Source organism: Eulemur rufifrons, chromosome 23 (genome assembly GCF_041146395.1).
Source record: "Eulemur rufifrons isolate Redbay chromosome 23, OSU_ERuf_1, whole genome shotgun sequence".
Lineage (NCBI taxonomy): Eukaryota > Metazoa > Chordata > Mammalia > Primates > Lemuridae > Eulemur > Eulemur rufifrons.
The window spans coordinates 26027345-26047391 of NC_091005.1; the positions used below are offsets into that span (position 1 = coordinate 26027345).

General features: G+C 46.8%; 1 protein-coding gene and 1 pseudogene across 4 annotated transcripts; one reads left to right on the plus strand and one right to left on the minus strand.

The window, feature by feature from the left end:
* Positions 1 to 905: 905 nt before the first annotated feature.
* Positions 906 to 19707, minus strand: LOC138373856 (retinoblastoma-like protein 2). Of its 4 annotated transcripts, none has more exons than XR_011231292.1 (5): positions 19386 to 19707; positions 13722 to 14463; positions 13084 to 13270; positions 12262 to 12454; positions 906 to 944 (listed from the first exon to the last, which is right to left on the minus strand). XR_011231292.1 is itself a non-coding variant. In XM_069456466.1 (2 exons), the coding sequence occupies exons 1-2, from the start codon at positions 19629 to 19631 to the stop codon at positions 14251 to 14253; spliced, it is 459 nt and encodes a 152-aa protein (XP_069312567.1). In that variant the 5' UTR covers positions 19632 to 19707; the 3' UTR covers positions 13572 to 14250. The 4 variants fall into 4 exon arrangements, 1 of the variants encoding a protein (XP_069312567.1); XR_011231291.1 differs by lacking the exon at positions 906 to 944 and adding an exon at positions 12048 to 12172; XR_011231293.1 differs by lacking the exons at positions 906 to 944; positions 13084 to 13270; positions 13722 to 14463; positions 19386 to 19707 and adding exons at positions 5547 to 6072; positions 10353 to 10710; positions 11341 to 11440 and having other exon boundaries at positions 12262 to 12596.
* LOC138373855 (dihydroorotate dehydrogenase (quinone), mitochondrial-like) lies at positions 1395 to 10927 on the plus strand (annotated as a pseudogene).
* Positions 19708 to 20047: the final 340 nt, after the last annotated feature.

Here is a 20047-nt window from a genome sequence, read left to right on the forward strand (position 1 = left end):
AATGTGTCAGTAAAGTGGTTAGAATTCTACCAGTCTGATATAATTTGGTCTTTGCAAAATTAGATAGGTAGTTAGAACTACTTGAATTACCCAAGAATGCCAAGACCCTCCTCATTTGTTGTTCCTTCTCCTTGTTAAGCCACGGCATCCTGTTCCTCATCAGTGAGAGTTAAGAGGGTGAGGACGATCATCTGGACAGGAAAATCATAGGAGGACAACTTAATGAGCAGACAGGACAGATCCAAGAAGATGACGTACAAAGGTAAAGGTGGGTATTAATAAATTTCAATTACTTGGCCCTTTAGTTTTATGGATAACTGATAATGAACTGATTTTCTACTCATTTTTTTTTTTCATAATGATGGGGACCTGGAAGGGCCCCAAGAGTCTACATAATGTTAATATTCATATTTTCGTTTGTAGTCCTTGATGTGGTTGGCTAGGAAAGCTTAAACTGTTAAATGATTTGTGATGACATGTGTAAGTTGTTCAATGACGTCTCTCAGTATCTTTGGAAGACCTCTGATGGTCTTACACATATCCCTAACAAAGGTCACTCTACCTAGTTCTGTTTTTTGCATTTTTTTCCTTGATGTTATTGTTGTTGTTAAATTTTCAAAAACCATTAGGTACCTTGGATTGATATCCATGGGACTTCAGTTTCCCAAGCTCCCTGCGACTGTAATGGTTTGTTCCAGTACTCATGTACCTTTACTGGCTGGCTGATGAAGATGTGCTCAAGCACTGATAAAATAACCGAAACAACTCAGCTGGTGGCTTGGTCTTGGTTCAATTCTGAGCTATAAAGTGCAGTAAAAAAGGCGGAAGCCAGGCTAGTGACCCCTAGGAAGAGCCAGGAGATGTAAGGCAACCATGTGAGCGGGCCACCAGAGATGTGATTCTTCCCTTTTGCTGGGCTCAGGATGGGGAAGCTAGTCACTTCCCTGAAGGACAAAAGTAGAAGAAACCATCTTGTACCCAACCAACAGCTGCCCAGTGCCCTCGGAGGAGGGCACTCGTCACTTCAGGGGCTTCTAGTAAGGTTTTCCTTCCTCCTGGAGCCTGGGCTCCTGAGGGACTCTCCGATTCGAGAGTGCGGGACTGCAGAGTAGCTCCGCGGCAGCAAACTATGCTACACCGTAACAGTTGATCAAAGCCTCGCGCGGGTAGGAGGGCGGGCGGAAGAGGAGCGACTGCCGCGACTGCGCACGCACACGAGCGTCCAATCAAGACTTCGGGGTGCAGCGGGGCCTTCCCCGCCCCCGAGGCGCTCGCCCTACCCTTCTGCCCGGCGATTGGTGGGTTGGCGACTCCAGGCACAGAGATAGGGGCGGGGCTCCTCGATCTCCTCCAATGGAAGCGAGGCAGGGGTGGGCCCAGTGGCGGGAAGGAGCATGGCGTGGAGACAGCTGAAAGTGAGTACCGCAAGTGAGGCTTGCAGGGCCGATGAGGGCGAGGGACTGGAGTGAGATGGGTACAGGTGGTGCCTCCCAGAGCGTGGGCCCCTTTGGGAGCTTTGTGTCTCTCTGGAGGCACCTGCAGATGCTCGTGTACTTACGCGTGTACTCGGCCAGGCGTGTGCGGACAGCCCACGCGAGTCGGGCAGATGCTGATGTGTCAGTGCCTGCGGGCCTGCCACAGGGGCGCTTAGTGAACACGACCGCCTAGCATTGGTGTGCAGGAGCCAACGCGGGATGAAACTAGACTAAGACATGGTCCCAATCCTTCTAGATAAAGTTTTGTTAGGGCGGGGGCTCAATGCGAGGAGTTCTTAGTTCAGTCTCCACGATCTGGAATGTAGTTAAGTGCTCAAATATTGTTGACTGACATGAGGGGCGTTCCTACAGTCTCCAGGAAGACTCCAGGGTGACAATGAATACTTGATCTACCTTACATCAGCTTTGAGGTATCCTTAAAAGTAAATCTCATTATGTCACTTCTTGGTTTAGGGAACAAAACGTAAGTCTATTCTGGCCAAGACTTTCGCCTATTTCTCCTGCCTCATCTTAATTCTTGCTTTCTCAGTCCTCAGTTCCAAACAAACGTTCTCCCCTTCTCATTCTGTTCTGTCGCCCAGGGAGCCTTTACACCTTTTCCTCCCCCTACTCCCTTTTATAAAATCCTTTATAAAAGCTTTACGTCATTTCATCAGAGAAGCTTTTTCTTCCCTTAGATTAGGTTGGGTCCTTCCATAACCTTATACTTCTTTTCCTTCTTAGCAACTTATTTGCATGATCATTGATTTCTGTCTGTCTCTTGAAGAGACTGCAGGGACTAGATCTGTTTTGTCCACCTTTGAGTGCATAATCAGTATGTGATGAAGGATTGAACTAATGAATGAGTGATTTAGCATCTGGCAGCATTAGAGAAAAGCATTGTGAGAACCACTTGTGAGGTAGGATAGTGGTTCAAGACAGTAAAACTTGGAGCTTTTTTTATATTTTGTAAAGCCCCCATCATGCAGAAAAGAAATGTGTAATATCTATGTATTATTTTTGAAAGCCAACATAATTTTCTGAGCTATAAAGGAGAAATTAAAATCACTTATAATAACATTCCAATATGTGATAGTTGGGTGTTTAAACCTCTACTTAGAAACGTGAGTGCCACAGGTGTGTTGTGTCGTCAGACACCCCAAGCAAAACACCATTCCTGATGGGATTTTCTGAAACGGCGCACAATTCTTGATAATGTCCTGTGCAAAACAGCACAGTTGTCCCTCGATTTACAAGGTAGTTGTACTGTATATGAAAACCATGTGGATAGTCTGTGTTTATGTAGTGAAATATCGTTTGGCTCAAGGCTCAGATAACATGAACACATAATTTTTTTTACCCACACGAATGTCAGGATGTTCAAGAGTCATACAGAATGTGGGACAATTCATGCGTCAGATAGTCTCAAGCAAAGAAGGATGTCTGCCTTTAGTGATTCCTGCCCACAGAAGTCTATTAGCATTGCCCCAGCAGGCTAACCAGAAAAAAAAAACAAAAAAAGCATGCCCCTAGAGGGCGCCTGCTCTGGCGTCCTCCGCAGTCTTCAAGGCCAGAGGAGTGTGTGTAAGTAGAAGTGTAGATACAGCTTCTGACTGCAGAGGCCAGTGTCAGGAGAAGGTGCAGCTTGGCCCGGTGGGAGAAGGGGCCCTAACAGGCTTTTTTTTTTTTCTGCCCCCAGAAACGGGCCCAGGATGCTTTGGTCATCCTGAGGGGTGGAGGACTTCTCTTTGCTTCCTACCTGACAGCCACGGGGGATGAGCATTTCTACGCTGAACACTTGATGCCAGCTCTGCAGAGGCTGCTGGACCCAGAGTCAGCCCACAGATTGGCTGTTCAGTTTACTTCCCTGGGACTCCTTCCTCGAACCTCATTTCAGGACTCTGACATGCTGGTAGGTACTCTTGGAACACCTTGTGCATTAAATGCAAGGGTGAAGCTGGGAGTAATGTTTGTCAGCCGGGACTGATCCTTTTTAAAACCAGAGCCTCGGGTTAGCAGTGAGAATTAGAGTTCAATCTGAGCAGTATTTGTTATATGTAACATATTATAAAATTAAGTAACAGGGAGAATTATATATTACTTACAGGACTTATGTTAGACAGTGGTCTCATTCGAGCTTCACAACTACTCTTGGAGCATCTTTCTCACCTCCTGCTTCCAGGATCAGATGGCGCTCACCTTGGGCACCCTTTGCTGGTCTTCTTAAAGGTTGCCGGAGCCCAGCAATCCGTTCTGCCCAGCAGAGCAGCTCCTCCCTCTGGCTCCCACGAGAGTCTGTGCGCTGTTGCTGGGGTTTCCTATGAGCCTGGCTGAGGAAGGGCACAGCTGAAGCTGACTTTTATTAAGCCGATTAAAGGGTTTTGTTGTTTGACACTCCTGGTGTCAGAGTAGCACTGTCAAGGGCCTGATGCCAGTGAGCTACTCTCTCCCACCCAGGACAGTAGACGAGAAGGTACGAATCGTAACCATAGTCGGAAACGACAGTGCCTGTCTCCTGTTCATGCCATGGTAGAAACAGTTTTTCTCCCCAGGCTTGTTGATAATAGAGCCTTATGGTTTTCCAGCTCTAGCAGGCATCACAATCACCTGGAGAGCTCTGTTAAAAATAGGTTCTCTCAGCACTCCCAACCCTGCCTTGGGGGGCGCCCAGCAATCCCATGTTTAACCAGCTTCCCAGGTGTTTCTTATATGGGTGATCCAGGGGCCACACTTTGAGAAACACTGAAATAGCCTTATGTACTTCTGACTTTTGTCGTCATCTTCCCAGGAAGTAAGAGTTCTGGGCTATAAATTCCGAAATCCAGTAGGAATTGAGGCAGGATTTGACAAATACGGGGAAGCTGTGGATGGACTTTATAAGATGGGTTTTGGATTTGTTGAGATTGGAAGTGTGACTCCAAAACCTCAGGAAGGAAACCCCAGACCCAGACTCTTCTGCCTCCCCGAGGACCAAGCCGTCATTAACAGGTAGGCGAGAGACCCAGAGTTAGCAGAGGAGGCCTCTTTCTAGCGGGGCTCTCGGTTTTTTCTCTCACAGGACATAGACATTGTTCTGACACTTGGAATGTTTGGGAACCCTGTTGAGCATCTACAGTGTGCCAGGCATCTGTCCTCACACCAGCCCTGGGAAGCAGGTTTCATTATTTCTGTTGAACAGGCGTATACACCAAGGCTCAGGGAGCTAAATAACTTAGCTGCAGTCATGGAGGTAAAAAGCAGGAGAGCTTGCGTGTGGCTTGGGCTTATTGGACTTCAGAGTTTGTACTTCGTCCACCTGTTTCTCCGTGCAGGAGGAGAGGGAGCCTTAGATCTGGGCCGGGAAGAGGGGCGATTTCGTAGGAAGAGAGCACAGGGAAGTGGAGCAGCATGGGCCCCAGCAGGACGCCGGTGGAGCCCAGGCGAGAGGTGGAAAGCTTCGGCTATCAGAGTGGTGAGGGCTGGGGGGACCAGTGGCTGCGTAAGGAGCTGACGTAGGATCCAGCAGGTCTGGGGCAGCTACTGCAGACGAGTCTGGGCTGTTGCCAATGCTAGTTGACTGACTGGCTTGTTTGTGACTTTTAATCTTTCCCTTTGTATTAGATGGTGTTCTCGCAAGTTCTATAGGAGTCCCAGGCAGTTTAAGAACTGACTCTGACTGTTTGTGGTTTCTGTTTTCAAAAGTCATAAGTATACAGTGGAAATGGCCTCGGAGCTCTCTCCCCATATCCTTTGCCTTCTAACCTTGCCCTCCCCGTCTGCTTGTGTGTGCAGATACAGATTTAACAGTCAGGGGCTGTCAGCGGTGGAACACAGGTTACGGGCCAGACAGCAGAAGCAGGCCAGGCTCACGGAAGGTAAAATGGAGTTGCATCAGTGGGGCTCTTTTCATTTATTAGGAGGAACCGTGGGAGAAACCCTGGCAACACTCCCAGTGAAATGAACATGGTTGAGCCATAGAAAAAGCCACTAAGGAACTCAGGGCTCCTCTCCTAGGGGAATTTTCCTGGTTCTGCCCCAGCCTCCAAGATTTTAACTCAGTTTCATGATTTAGCAAAGACTCACTGTGTTTCTGTCTCATTATGTATCCTGTGTTATATCATAACTAGAGAAGGCTGGAAGTAAGCAAAGTGGCTCAACTATGATCTCATGCGTGGTTAGGGTGTGGACAGGACATCTTCCTATGTTCCACTCTGTTGTCCTTTCATTCATATTCTAAATAATATATATTAGTTATAGAAGAGTTAGTAAATACAGAGAAGCATAAAGAAGAAAAAGTAACTCAAACCCTTCCCCACTCAGGGATAACTAATATTAGCATTTGGGAAAATATTCCTCATGACTCACTTTGGAAACAAGAAGCATGTTCGAAGGCTGCCTTTGGAAATGCAGATGTTTACTCTCTGTGGCTGTCTGCTTTGCTCTCAGGACGCACTTAGTGCTCGTAGCCCTGTGGTGTCCCGACATAGCTGCCCAGGTGCCCTCCGGGATCATGCAGGGCTGTAGCTCAGTAGGGATCATTTTCTTCTTTGGGTCCCTCTGAAACTCCTTCCATGAGGTTGAAGTCTCATTAGATGTCCTGGTGGCATGATGAGGAAACCTATGGATGTCCGATTCATTTCAGGAAGTGAGGCGGAAAGGTCTGGGGCATTAAGTAATGTCAGATTTGCTACCCAGAAGAACAAAAGTCATTCCATAAAAAAGACACCTGCACCTGAATGTTTATAGCGCACAATTTACAATCGCAAACATGTGGAAACAACCCAAATGCCCATCAATTCATGAATGGATTAGCAAAATGTGATATATGTATACCATGGAATATTACTCAGCTATTAGAAATAATGGCAATATGGCATCTCTTTGGTTCTCCTGGAGAGAGCTGGAACCCATTCTATTAAGTGAAGTATCCCAAGAATGGAAAAATAAGCACCACATGTACTCACCAGCAAACTGGTTTCCCTGAGTGCACATTTGGGAATAACACCAATTGGGTATCAGACAGAGGTCGGGACTGGGTGGAAGGGATGGGTGTATACCTACTTGATGAGTGCAATGCGTACTGCCTGGGGAATGGACACGCTTCAAGTTCTGACTGGGGGGAATGGGGTGGGGGGAGGGGAAGGGTGCACACCTACATGATGAGTGTGATGTGCACTGTCTAGGGAATGGACACAATTGAAGCTCAGACTCGGGGGGGATGGGGAGGCATGGGCAATGTATATAGCCTTATCTTTTGTACCCCCATAATGAGCTGAAAAACAAACAAAAAATAAAAAAATAAATAAAAATAAAAATTTTTTTTGCATAAATAACATTTTTAACTTAACATTATTTTGAAATGTATCAGTATTGATCCATGTTGCTCAGTTTTCTATTATAAGACTAAAACTGTCTATGCTTTCAAAAAAAAAAAAAAGTAATGTCAGATTTGGAGAGTAGGAACGGCCTTGTTTGGGAACAGCTGACTTTGTTATACTGTAGACCTGCCCACTTGGGGAACTGGGAAGGTCATGGTAGGGTGTCATTGTTTGGGATGCTCTCCTTCCTACTCACCTTCCTTTTCTTCTAATAGTCCACAGTGCTCTGTGTGCCGGCCTTCCCCCTGCCCCCCTGTGCCCACCCCTCACTCTCAGGCTGGCCCTGACGCTCACTGCAGTGCAAAGCCCATGGCAGTGCTCTGCACAGATGTAATCGCCAGCAGCTGGGAGCCTTGAAAACAGCTTCTTGCTAGCACCATGCCAAGGGACAAGAGTTGACAAAGCTGTGGTGCCCTCTGGGGACAGAGCTACGCAGTAATTTCTAACTCCAAAATCTTGTCAGTTTGGGCAGATGACTACTAATGAAAGATTCATTAGCTACACAAAGTGATATTCTCTTTCAAGCCAATTTACCTATGTGGAAAAGAATTCAAGCTTACAAATGATCTTGGCTTGGTGGTTGCTAAACTTGGGAAGCTTGGAGACCTTGTGTTCTAACTTTTGTCTGCTTGGGTTCTAATCCTCTCCCTCGGCCCCCTCCCAGGAGGTTAGCTACACAAATCTTGTTTACTTTCAAGCTGGTGATAAGAAAGTGTGATCTGGAGTGTGGGAAGGTCATTAGCAGTACTAGATATTGTTCTTTGATCCTCCCTGGCCTGACACATGTTTTGTGAGCTAACTCGGTGTTCTAGGTCTTTTCCCAACCATCAGATGGAAAAAGCAGCCTATACCATTGACGTGCCACTGACTTTTGCAGATAGGAGAGTCTCTTAGGAGAAGTCAAGAACAGACAGCCCCTTTCTTTCACACACAGCATATTTCTGAAAATGCATTTTCCTGGAGGTCGAAAATGCAAGTCAAGTGATAGTCCTATGGATTTTTAAGCAAGGTGACCTTATTACTTATGTGAAAATTGAGACACTTTGGAGGTGAAAGGCGGTAGGCAGTAATAATTACGCCCAGGCTACAGGAGTAATCAGGGCTCTCCTGGGAGTGCTGAGATGTATGGTCACCCCAGTTAAGAGGGGAAATTCCTTTTCTCAGAACCAAAATTATAAAACAATTATATCTCTGCATTTTAGGCATGATAATTAATTTTTTTCCAGTATTTTATACATACTTTAATTTTGTTTTTTCTTCACAATTATACATTGCTTGTTGGAGCATCCCTTGAGATTAAAGTTGCCCCACATATATTGATTTCTGTCTAGTCTGAGTTTTACTAAATTTATGGGGCCTACCTTTGGATCACTAGTATTTGCACTCCTCCTTTCTCCATTTTCCATTACAGTTTTAAAAGTAAAAAAGGCAAAATGCCATGGAACATCCTTGGAGTTGCCAGAATTGCTATACGGAGACTACGGTGTTCTTTGGGGAGCAGGCAAGGGGCGCAGGGAAGCTTGGGGTCAGAGGGCGGGGACCTACAAGGCCGTTTGCAGGCTGTCTGGTCGAGGATGGCCTCCGAGTGTTGCCCAGGAAGTGGTGTGTGGGGTCAAAATCCTGACCAGCGACATTTGCAGATGGGCTGCCACTGGGAATAAACCTGGGGAAGAATAAGACTTTGGCGGATGCGGCTGCGGACTACGCGGAGGGCGTCCGGGTGCTGGGCCCCTGGCCGACTACCTGGTGGTGAACGTGTCCAGCCCCAACACGGCCGGGCTGCGCTGCCTGCTGACCAAGGTGGGCAGTTACACCTCCTCGCCCATCCACCCGCTCCCTTTCATTCTCCAGGGCCAAGCTTCAGTGTCACCCTCCGGAAGCTGTCCTTGACACCTGGACCAGTCAGACCCCCGCGCCACACCCTCCTGAAGCATCCTCTGACTTTCTACCACAACACTGATCATGTGCAGTAGTTATTAATTGTTCAGTTGTCTGTCCCTGCTGTTAAACCATAAGGCCCATGACAGCAGGCACCATGTCTCTCTCATTTATCACTCTGTCCCTAGCACTAGCACAGGAATGAATTGCATGACTTTGCACCATCTAGTACTTGGCACAGTATTTCTTGGTTATGTTTTAGGAACGAAAGTCTTAAAGACCCTTAAGATATAATTAGCCAATGCCAGTGGGTTTTCTTTGGTTCAAAAGAATTGAATCAAATCCATCTTGATGGGGTCCCTCATGTAACTGAGGGCTGGGTTTCCTAAAAAGGAAAAATGGCTCATGCTTAAGTTTGATAACGTGTGAAAACCCACTGCCCTGCAGCCGTAGGTCCCAGTTGCACTGTCGGGCTGTGGTCTGGGGGTCCCCATCTCTGGCCATTTGTCACCAGGTGCTGCAGGAGAGGAAGGCCTTGCAGGGAGCACGTAAGCCGGCAGTGCTGGTGAAGATTGCCCCTGACCTCACGGCCCAGGACAAGGAGGATGTTGCTAGCATGGTGAGACAGGTTAGAGTCGGGGCCTGGGCCAGGGGGTACCTCTCATTGTCTGATCAGGCCATCTGGCCAGCTGGGATAACCCAGAACGGCAGCCTTTGTGATTTCCTCTCTGTGACACTGAAGGCTGGTTTGGTATCTGTCACGGTGTCATTCATCCTGTAGTAAAAAGTGAATGTTTGAATAAATGTCTGAATGAGCCTTTTTCTTATGTCTCTTCCTTCCTCTCTTTCCTCATCTTCATCCAGCAAGGGCTTTAAAGCTCGTGTAGGTATGCCTGGCCAATCTCAGTTGGGACCAGCGTATTCTGTCTCATTCTCTGCAGCCTTTCTGAATACCAGGTCTCTATGGCCAGGACAGTGGCAGGACAGTGGCTAGGACAGACTGAGCCCAGCAGTCGTAGGTAAAAATGTTGGTTCCACCACTTCTTAACTGGGGCCTCAAACAAGACACTGTATTACTTATTTATTTATTGAGACAGGGTCTTGCTCTGCTGCCTGGGCTGGAGTGCAGTGGCATCATAGCTCACAGCAACCTCAAACTCCTGGGCTGAAGTGATCCTCCTGCCTCAGCCTCCCAAGTAGCTGGGACTACAGGCGTGTGCCACTGGCAAGACCCTATAAAGTGGGTTGTTCCAAGGATTAAACTCTGTCCTAGTGGAACGTTATGGGTGGTCAGTATGTGATGGCTGCTATTGTCACACTGTGGCTCATTCAGACACTTGTTCAAGGAAAGGATAGTAAGGTCTGCGGCAGCTCTTGCCTCCGGGGGCCGTAGGTGTGGGCACCTGGCCCGGCTGCTGTCTCAGACCTCCAGAGAAGCTTCCCTGAGTCCTTCAGTGCCACAACTCAAGGGCTTTTCTCTGTCTCACACTGCAGTTGGGCATTGATGGATTGATTGTCACGAACACCACAGTGAGCCACCCCACCAGCCTCCAGGGTACCTTCTGCTCTGAAATGGGAGGGCTGAGTGGGAAACCCCTCCGGATTTATCAACTCAAACCATTCGGGAGATGTACGCACTCACCCAAGGCAAGGACTCGGTGTCTTCAGACCTGTGTGTGGCCTGGGTTCCTGGGTTGTGATGGGAATCATTGTTCCCTAATCTGCTGTGCTGGGCTGGGGGGCTGTTGGGCTGAAGCCAAACCGAAGTCCTGGTTCTTGTGCCCACCTGACCGTGTAGTGTAGCCGTGTCCTTCTCTGCAGGCAGAGTTCCCATAACTGGAGTCGGCGGAGTCAACAGTGGGCAGGACGCGCTGGAGAAGATCTGGGCAGGGGCCTCCCTGGTGCAGCTGTACACGGCGCTCACCTACCAGGGCCCCCCGTGGTCGGCAGAGTCAATCGGGAGCTGGAGGCCCTTTTGAAGTGAGTGGGGCCGCGTGTGGCTGAAACGGGAGTTCGTCAGGAGACGTTAATTCCGACCGCTCCAGTCATGGGGATGCTATCCATCTATTGCTCATTCAGAAAGCATTCAAGGGGTACACTCTAAACGCGGGGAACATTACTCTGTGCTACTCCTTTGACGGAGGACAAACAGTGCCAAGGGGACTCGGGATTCACCCCACAGCAGTGGTGTTTCCAAGACAGAGTCGTCTGTTTCTCTGAGGGAGAGGAGCCTGGGGGGAGTCCTGGCAGCGTTCCCTCTAATTAACATTGCTCAGTGTCAGGGAGCTGTCTGTACTTAAAATCGATTCCCTTCCTGCTCGCAATAGCTGCGTAGAAATATCTCTCGGTCCCTGGGGGACCGTGTCGAGGGCATGCTGTGTGCCTGGGTGGGATGGTGCGTTCAGGGGTGGACGTGGGCTTCCTGTAAGAGCAGGGCCCATCCTTTACTATTTGCTGAAATTGCTTTATTTTCTTCCTTTTCAGCTGATTACAGACAGAGAGACAAGGTCTGTGAATGGATACATCTGTCAGGAGACAGATAAATGTGTCAGTAAAATGGTTAGAATTCTACCAGTCTGATATAATTTGATCTTTGCAAAATTAATAGTAGTTAGAACTACTTGAATTACCCAGAAGTGCCAAGACCCTCCTCATTTGTTGTTCCTTCTCCTTGTTAAGCCACGGCATCCTGTTCATCCTCAGTGAGAGTAAGAGGGTGAGGACGATCATCTGGACAGGAAAATCATAGGAGGACAACTTAATGAGCAGACAGGACAGATCCAAGAAGATGACATCACACATACAAAGGTAAAGGTGGGTATTAATACTTTCAATTACGTGGCCCTTTAGTTTTATGGAAAACTGATAATGAACTGATTTTCTACTCTTTTTTCATAATGATGGGGACCTGGAAGGGCCCCGAGAGTCCACATAATGTTAATATTCATATTTTTGTTTGTAGTCCTTAATGTCATTGGCTAGGAAAGCTTAAACTGTTAAATGATTTGTGATGACATGTGTAAGTTGTTCAATGATGTGTCTCAGTATCTTTGGAAGACCTTTGATGATCTTACACATATCCCTAACAAAGGTCACTCTGCCTACTTTTTCTCTTGTTGTTATTGTTAAATTTTCAAAAACCATTAGGTGCCTTGGATTGACATCCATGGGACCTCAGTTTCCCAAGCTCCCTGCGACTGTAATGGTTTGTTCCAGTCCTCACGTACCTTTACTGGCTGGCTGATGAAGATGTTCTCAAGCACTGATAAAATAACCGAAACAACCCAGCTGGTGGCTTGGTCTTTGTTCAATTCCAAGCTATAAAGTGCCATAAAAAAGGCGGAAGCCAGGCTAGTGACCCCTAGGAGGAGCTAGCAGATATAAGGCAACCATGTGGCCAGGCCACCAGAGATGGGATTCTTCCCTTCTGCTGGGCTCAGGATGGGGAAACTGATCACCTCCCTGAAGGACAAAAGTAGAAGGAACCATCTTGTACCCAACAGCTCAGAGAGAGGTTGACAGGTGATCCAGAAAGCTGGTGCGGTGCATACCTGGATGGCTCTTCCTCCGTGGGAAGAATATGTGTTTCCAAGAGTTGCTGGAGTTTCTGAAGCTGGCTGGCTGCATCTAGGAAGTCACAGGGCTGGTGAAGCTGGGTGAGACCCAGTCTGCCTACATGAGATTTCAGCCTCTGCAGAACTCTGAGCAGGTAACAGCAGAAGTGATGGTGGTTTTCAGGAACCACTGAAAATATATTTTAAGTTGACATTTTCAACAAGTGGAAGATTTCAATAAGTAGCAATTAGCGGTAGAGATCAGCAATTCATTTACTTGATGATAAGGTTACATTTTCCCTGTACTAGTAGAGATTGGACCCAACACCTACAGTATTACTGTCTTCTCTGAGGATGCTGGTGAATTTTTAACAATTGTAAAGTTCTAAACTTTTATCTAAAGACTTTTAAAACCTCATTTAGCTATTTCTCTAGAACAGCAGGACATGCAAACTATACTGGTAAGTGCCCAGGGGACTCAAACTGTATTGAGTTTAATAAACTGCATAATCTCACCATTCCATGCTAGAGAAAGAATGACAAGTTCCAACAGCCTTTAACAAAGCAGATGGAATACGGGGGTCTGATACAGAGAATATTTTTTGGGGTTTTTTTTTTTCTTAATCCTGTACTTTGAATCACCAGGTAGATTGTCTAGAAGCCGTCAAAGGGATCAGAGCTACTAGCTCTATACTGGAAGCTTATAGAAACTGAAACAAGCAGGTGGTTGTATCATGATTGTTGGTCATGAATAAGAAAGTAAGAGACGCGCAAGGGAGTGGGAGGCAGATGAAAGGTGAGTTACTAAAATCTACACACCTTTACCATTTGCCCAGCAGGGTTCTGCCTGCTGATGACAACCTTGACCCTCTAAGTGAGAATAAATGAGGCTGGATAAGAGTGTCACCAGCTTGTTAATGTCATAACAACTCCATGAAGATTGTTCACACTCTGACAACAGATATGGGTTTCTTCTGAGCAGGAATCCCACAGTTTCCTGTAATTCCTGAAGGTAGGAACAAGATGAGAAAAATCAGTCTGCTGTACGTTAATCCAGGACTGGTAGCGATTACAGATGGTCAGGCTGTTTCTTACAGTCAGAGGGGGATAGGCTCAGTGTAATGAAGCTCAAGTTTTCATTTTCTAATATTGCAGGGAGCAGTCACCTCGCAGTAGATTCAAAACCAGTTTTATGGGAGAATATGGAATGAAAGAAGGGACAGTTTGATCAAACATCAAAAACTAAAACAACTCGAGTAGCACATAATCACTCCCACTCCGTCCTCAGAATACTTTATAGTCAAGAGTAAAAGCTAGAGGTACGACTGATCACAACTCAGGGGACAGGAATTAGGGGGAAGATATTAAGGGTCAAAGGACTCCAAGAGCCTTCCAGGAGATCCTCTCCACTGCTCTTTCCCATTACGTGGGGAAGGGGACCGTGTCATTTACCTCACCTTGACCACCTTTGTGAGACAGGGGGCTCGACAGAAGCATCCGAGAGGCAGGAAGCCTGGCCGGGGGGTAAGGGAGGCAGAGTTTCCTGTGGTTGAATCAATGGGAAGAGCTGCCCAATGACCAGATTGATCGGGAAAAGGATGACAGCAGTTTGGACGCTGATAAGCAGTTCGGACCAGGTCACAGCAAATGGACTCACTGAAAGAAAAGCACCATGTCAACCTTCATTCTCAACAACCAAAATCCTCACAAAGTCATTCCTCTCCTAGGTTTGACTATTTATTTAGGAATTTAACTACATTTATCTAGGGATAGACAATTATCACGGCAGTAAAGATCCTGATGTGTTCCTAAGACTGCTCCATTTGCTAATGAACGAGAACAGTGGGAAAATTTGCTAGAGTATTCTAATGTTAGGGTGGGGGTGGCGGGGGTGGGGAATGAAGGTGCATCATGATTCTGCTTCTAACCCTGAAGTTAAGGAGGGCGGAGCACAGTGCAAGGGCTGCACGCGACCCACGCCACACGCTAGGGCTCGTACATGTGTGCTCGTCTCTCTCGGCAGCGGTGCTGCTTCTCTTCCAGAACATGACGCTGGTGACCGTGTTGCAGAGGAGCAGCGTCACGCAGCATGAGAGCCGCTGGAGCCTCGTGAACTGGTTCCAGGGATGCCGAGTTGCCACCGAGAGCCACAGGTAATCCTGGGTGAACTTCTCCACAATCATGGAGGAAAACGTGTGTCTAAAAAGAGAAATCAGAATAGGGGAAACGTAAGATTTCAGTCTGAAAGTGCTCCAGACTAAGATGCGGTTTGCCCAGCAATCAGCTATGTAGCAACTCCTCAGCCTCTGTTCTACACCTGGACAGACGGGCTTTCAGATAATTTCATTCTTTTGTTATTTTAGGATAAAAGGTTTCTGAGAATATGGATAATTTAATATTGTATAAGGGTTTAAAATTTAAAAAACTGTTTTAGCTTTATAAGAGTTTTGGGCCAGGCGCGGTGGCTCACGCCTGTAATCCTAGCACTCTGGGAGGCCAAGGTGGGAGGATCGTTTGAGCTCAGGAGTTCGAGACCAGCCTGAGCAAGAGCGAGACTCCATCTCTACTAAAAAAAATAGAAAGAAATTATATGGACAGATAAAAATATATATAGAAAAAATTAGCCGGGCATGGTGGCGCATGCCTGTAGTCCCAGCTACTCGGGAGGCTGAGACAAGAGGATCCCTTGAGCTCAGGAGTTTGAGGTTGCTGTGAGCTAGGCTGACGCCACGGCACTCACTCTAGCCTGGGCAACAGAGTGAGACTCTGTCTCAAAATAAATAAATAAATAAATAAAAAAGAGTTTTGATAATTCTTTCATTTTTCAAAAGTTTACAGTAAGCTTCCACTCAAAATAGTTTGGATAATTCATCCTTTGAGCACCTAGTCTATCCCAAATGTGAAGGAACGGTAAATAATATATAAAAATAAAGAACCAAAAAGACTCGGCTGGGCTTAGAAACTAAATAAATATATCCAAGGAAGAGAAATGAAATGAGAAAACAAGGTAGTGAGTGACATAGAAGCCACAGGACTATGGAGCAGCTCTAGGCCCGGAAGAAAGCAGAACACAGAGGTGGGAGTATGACTCTGTCGCCTAGGCTGGAGTGCAGTGGCACATTCATAGCTCACTGCAACCTCCAACTCTGGGCTTAAGTGATCCTGGGCTCAAGTCCCAGCCTCCCGAGTAGCTGGGACTACAGGTGCATGCCACCACACCTGGCTAATTTTTTAAATTTTTTGTAGATGCAAGGTCTTGCTATGTTGTCCAGGTTGGTCTCAAACGATCCTCCCACCTCGGCCTCCCAAAGTGCTAAGATTACGGGTGTCACCCACTGTGCCCGGCCAAGACAGTGATTTAAAACATGGGAGTCGGGAGAGAGGTTATTCAAGAGTGGTTAAATCATTTCTAGTTCTTTGTCATGTTCAGGAGGAACAAACATATTCTAAGTAAGACCTTCTTAGAAAATTAATAGTGAAAAAATATGTTAAAAAGTTAAAGCTAACCATCAGAAAGAATTAGAAGAAGGAAAAAGAGGAGAAACAGCAGCAGGAGGTAGAAACAGAAGAGGAGGAAGACGAAAGAAATGCATGTATAGTTTCTAAACCAGGAAAGATTAACAATACAAGAGGTAGGGAACGTTTAAAAAAACCCTGTCACTCCAACAGAAAGGATGGTAACAAATAACTCAAAATAAGATGGTACAGTCCAAATGGATCAGTAATCATAATTAATGTAAACATATTAAACTCATATATTAAGATATACAGATTAGATCTTACTTTAAAAAATACAATGATATGTGGCTTATAAGACATGCATCTAAACAAAATCATAGGAAAGGGCTGAAAATAAGCTGATAAAGACATTTAATAGAAACATTAACCAAAGAAAGTTGACATACTAATATCAATATCAGACAAAACAGAATTTAAGATAAAAAGTGTTAAAAGGATAAAAAGGAAAGCCATATAACAAAAAAAGGAAAAGGAAAAATTCATCCAGGCCGGGCGCGGTGGCTCACGCCTGTAATCCTAGCCACTCTGGGAGGCCGAGGCGGGTGGATTGCTCAAGGTCACGAGTTCGAGACCAGCCTGAGCAAGAGCGAGACCCCACCTCTACTAAATATAGAAAGAAATTATCTGGCCAACTAAAATATATATAGAAAAAAATAGCCGGGCATGGTGGCACATGCCTGTAGTCCCAGCTACTCGGGAGGCTGAAGCAGTAGGATCGCTTAAGCCCAGGAGTTTGAGGTTGCTGTGAGCTAGGCTGATGCCACGGCACTCACTCTAGCCTGAGCAACAAAGCGAGATGCTGTCTCAAAAAAAAAAAAAATTCATCCAGAATGACATGCACTTAAATTTCCTAATGAAATATCTTCAAAATATGTGTATGTGGTAAAAACATACATAATTAAAGGAGAATTAACAAATCCATCATAATACTTCTATGAGAAACACAGAGATTAAACAATCACATTTCAACAAAATAAATACACTTGAATTTTTTTTTTTTTTTTTTTTTTTTTTGAGACAGAGTCTTGCTTTGTTGCTCGGGCTAGAGTGAGTGCCGTGGCGTCAGCCTAGCTCACAGCAACCTCAAACTCCTGGGCTTAAGCGATCCTACTGCCTCAGCCTCCCGAGTAGCTGGGACTACAGGCATGCGCCACCATGCCCGGATATTTTTTTTTTTATATATATATTTTAGTTAGCCAGATAATTTCTTTCTATTTTTAGTAGAGACGGGGTCTCGCTCTTGCTCAGGCTGGTCTCGAACTCGTGACCTCGAGCGATCCACCCGCCTCAGCCTCCCAGAGTGCTAGGATTACAGGAGTGAGCCACCGCGCCCGGCCGGCAAAGCAGTTTTGAAGTTTTCCTGGCTTCACTGGCTAGCCAGTTGCCACATATTATACAAAGTGGGCTTGGAGAATGTGAATCACCTGTTGCAATGAACCTGCAATTTAAGTAGGACTCAGTATTTTCTTTTAAATGAAACTTTCATTTTGCAGGCAGTCTTAGAGTCTCCTGCTGTCTCATCACTGGGTCTTTCCCCCTTTTCAAGGAAGCTCTCCAGCAACATTCATTTGTTACTCATCGTTGCTAGGGTTACCTTGTGGGCTTACCAAAACCGTGCGTGGTGCAGAGCGGGGAAAGAGGCACAGATGGAAGTAGTAAATAAAATAATGGACGGCCCACACACGGGCTAAAATGAGTGTCGGATTCTGACTTAAAGCCTACCACAGATGCACCTGTACAATTGAAGTACATCAACTCACTTGCCACTATAAAGCCTGCCACCAGATACAGCTCAATTGTCACTTGCCACTGACTGACAGGGTTTTGATTTGAGTCTGCAAGCAACTGATTTATTATGGTCTCTGTGCAGTCAAACCTGTCTGCTACTGATAGTCTGTATTTGCAGCTGCTCCCTAACGCTAGCATCACCACCTCAGCTCCACCTCAGATCATCGAGCTATTTATCGGGTAAACTGGGCTAAAAAGCTGAGACTAAAATCAGTAATCAAAAAGATGGAATAACCAAACATATTTTCCAAAATAATTTAGTAACCATCTATTCTGTGTCACTCGCTTATTTAACACTAGACTTTACACAGCATAACCTCTATGAGTTGAAATACCTCAGCTGTACGGTGATAACGCTTGTTCTGTCTTATTTACAAGATCATCCTGAGAATAAAGGAAGAGCTTGTTTGGAGGCACTTATGCCCTTCGCCAAAAGAGAGTCCTTCACTTTCCCTAAATACAGGAAAGCACTGAGAGATGAACAGGGACGTGGCCTACTCGGCGGGATCACTTAGCATATGAAAGAGCTTAGAAAACTTGAAAGCACTGTCCATTTGAGCACTTTATGTGCCCAGAACAACATATCACCTTATTTAACCTTCAGAACAGCTCTGTGGGGTAGGTGCAAATATCTCCAGCTTACATTTCACAAAACTGATAAGTAAATTGGTTAAAGTCACCCAGGTCTGTCAGGTTCTAAAGCCACCATACACTACCTTTTCTCTGCAGATACAACAACTGGGAGAGAGAACTAGTAATTGAATTAAAATTCTATGAAAGTAACTATAAATTAAAAGAAACCTTAGCAGGATGACACACAAGCAAAAACACCACATTCTATTTAAATAATACCTTGGTTAGGCCTTCACGTCCTGAGCCTATTCTACAAAACTATTAATGTTTATATAAAACTACTTGAGAAAATCAAATGGCCTCAAGTTTAAATGCCACACACACAGGCAAACAGCTGGTAAACAATCCGGACTTCCGTGTCACTTCCCATTGGCCCACGGAGAGGAGGTGCCTACAGAGTTGACAGTCACTGGCTAGAATGGCCATTTTTTTCATTTGCAAACCCCGTCAGAAGAAAGGGACATAACATTCTGGGATCACGGCAACAACAGGAGTCCTGGCAACGTCTACGGCGACCAAAAGGTCCTCAAGGCAGTTACAGTCCTGATTCCTAGGGCGTCTATATCCGGGTAGGCAGAAAGCGCATTTCATCTGCCTGGGAAGATTAGTCTTAATTTGTTTACACACACATAGACACAGCCCGAAACTTAACAGCGCGTTTGTTCAAACCGACACAATACCTGGGCACAGGCAATTTGGTACAGTAGGCAAAGAAGAGAGAAGCCTGGAGACCCAGGCGCTAAAATCCGGTTAATCGCTGTGCAAAAATGGGCAAGTTCCCGCCCCTTCTACCTACGGTCTTGACCAACTACACCTGTGCATTCTACTAACCAGGTGGGTGGGGAATCAAATGAGTCGCAAAGACCCGTTTTCTAACCGTGACCCCAGCATAATCTCAAGCCTCGCTGCGCTACTTTAGGGCAAGAGGTGTCCCCCACTCTGAACCCGAGAGGGGAGAGCAGCGAGACCGGGTTCACCTTCCGCGCTGCTAAGAGCCTTTTAAACGCCTGGTTTCCAGGACTGCGAAGCGCAGAGAGGATTTCCACCCTCTCCAGGCTGGGACCCCGGAGCCAGCTGGAGGGTCCCTGAGGGCGCCCCACCCTGGGCGGGAAGGCACCCCATTCCCGCGGCCGGCACGCCGACTAGGCCCAGAAAGCCCCCCTCTCCTCCCTCTAGCGCACCTCCAGCGTGTAGCTCTCGCTTATGCTCCGGTAGCTGCCCCAGGCCTCGGCCCGCGCCGCCTCGTCCATGTTGAGGCGGCCGCACAGCTCGTCGAACCGCTGCTGGATCTGAGGCGTCGGCGACTCGGCAGGCTGCGCGGCGTCCTCCGCCTGGCCGTCGTCCTCCTCCTCCTCCTCCTCATCCGAAGCTGCCGCCGCCGGAGGGGGAGGCGGGGGCGGCGGCGACTGGTCACCTCCGGACGGCATAGCGCACACCGGGCAGCCGGTCCTCAGATGAAGTGTGGGCCCGGGCCCGCAGCCATTCAAACCGCGAAGGGCCCGCCCGTCGGCCGCCAGCACCGCGACTGCGCCGCCGCCAACCCGCCGGGCCTCATGCAGGCACCCGTAGTTGTGAGCACAGCCTGCTGGGAAATGTAGTCCACGCCGGCGGCCCACGGGGGCCAAAGGCCAGAAGTCATCTCTTTAAAAAAAAAAAAAAAGAAAAAGAAAATGAGATCTTGTAGTCTCACTTGGGCTGAAATAAAGGGTCTTCTCCACATTTTAAGTACATATCTCCCCATCGTGAGACCATTCGGCAAGGCTGTACAGAAGAGAAAACGTCCAAGAAACATTGATGTGTGAATGTTTAGTATAAAAGCTGTTCCCAGAAATAACACTTCCTC

What these genes read in the sequence shown, in the direction of transcription:
- LOC138373856 (XM_069456466.1), bottom strand. Translation starts at nt 19,631, where the DNA reads ATGCCGTCCGGAGGTGACCAGTCGCCGCCGCCCCCGCCTCCCCCTCCG. An exon ending in GCGAGAGCTACACGCTGGAG is followed by an intron (nt 14,464 to 19,385) that starts GTGCGCTAGAGG and finishes TTCTCTTTTTAG; the next exon opens with ACACACGTTTTCCTCCATGA.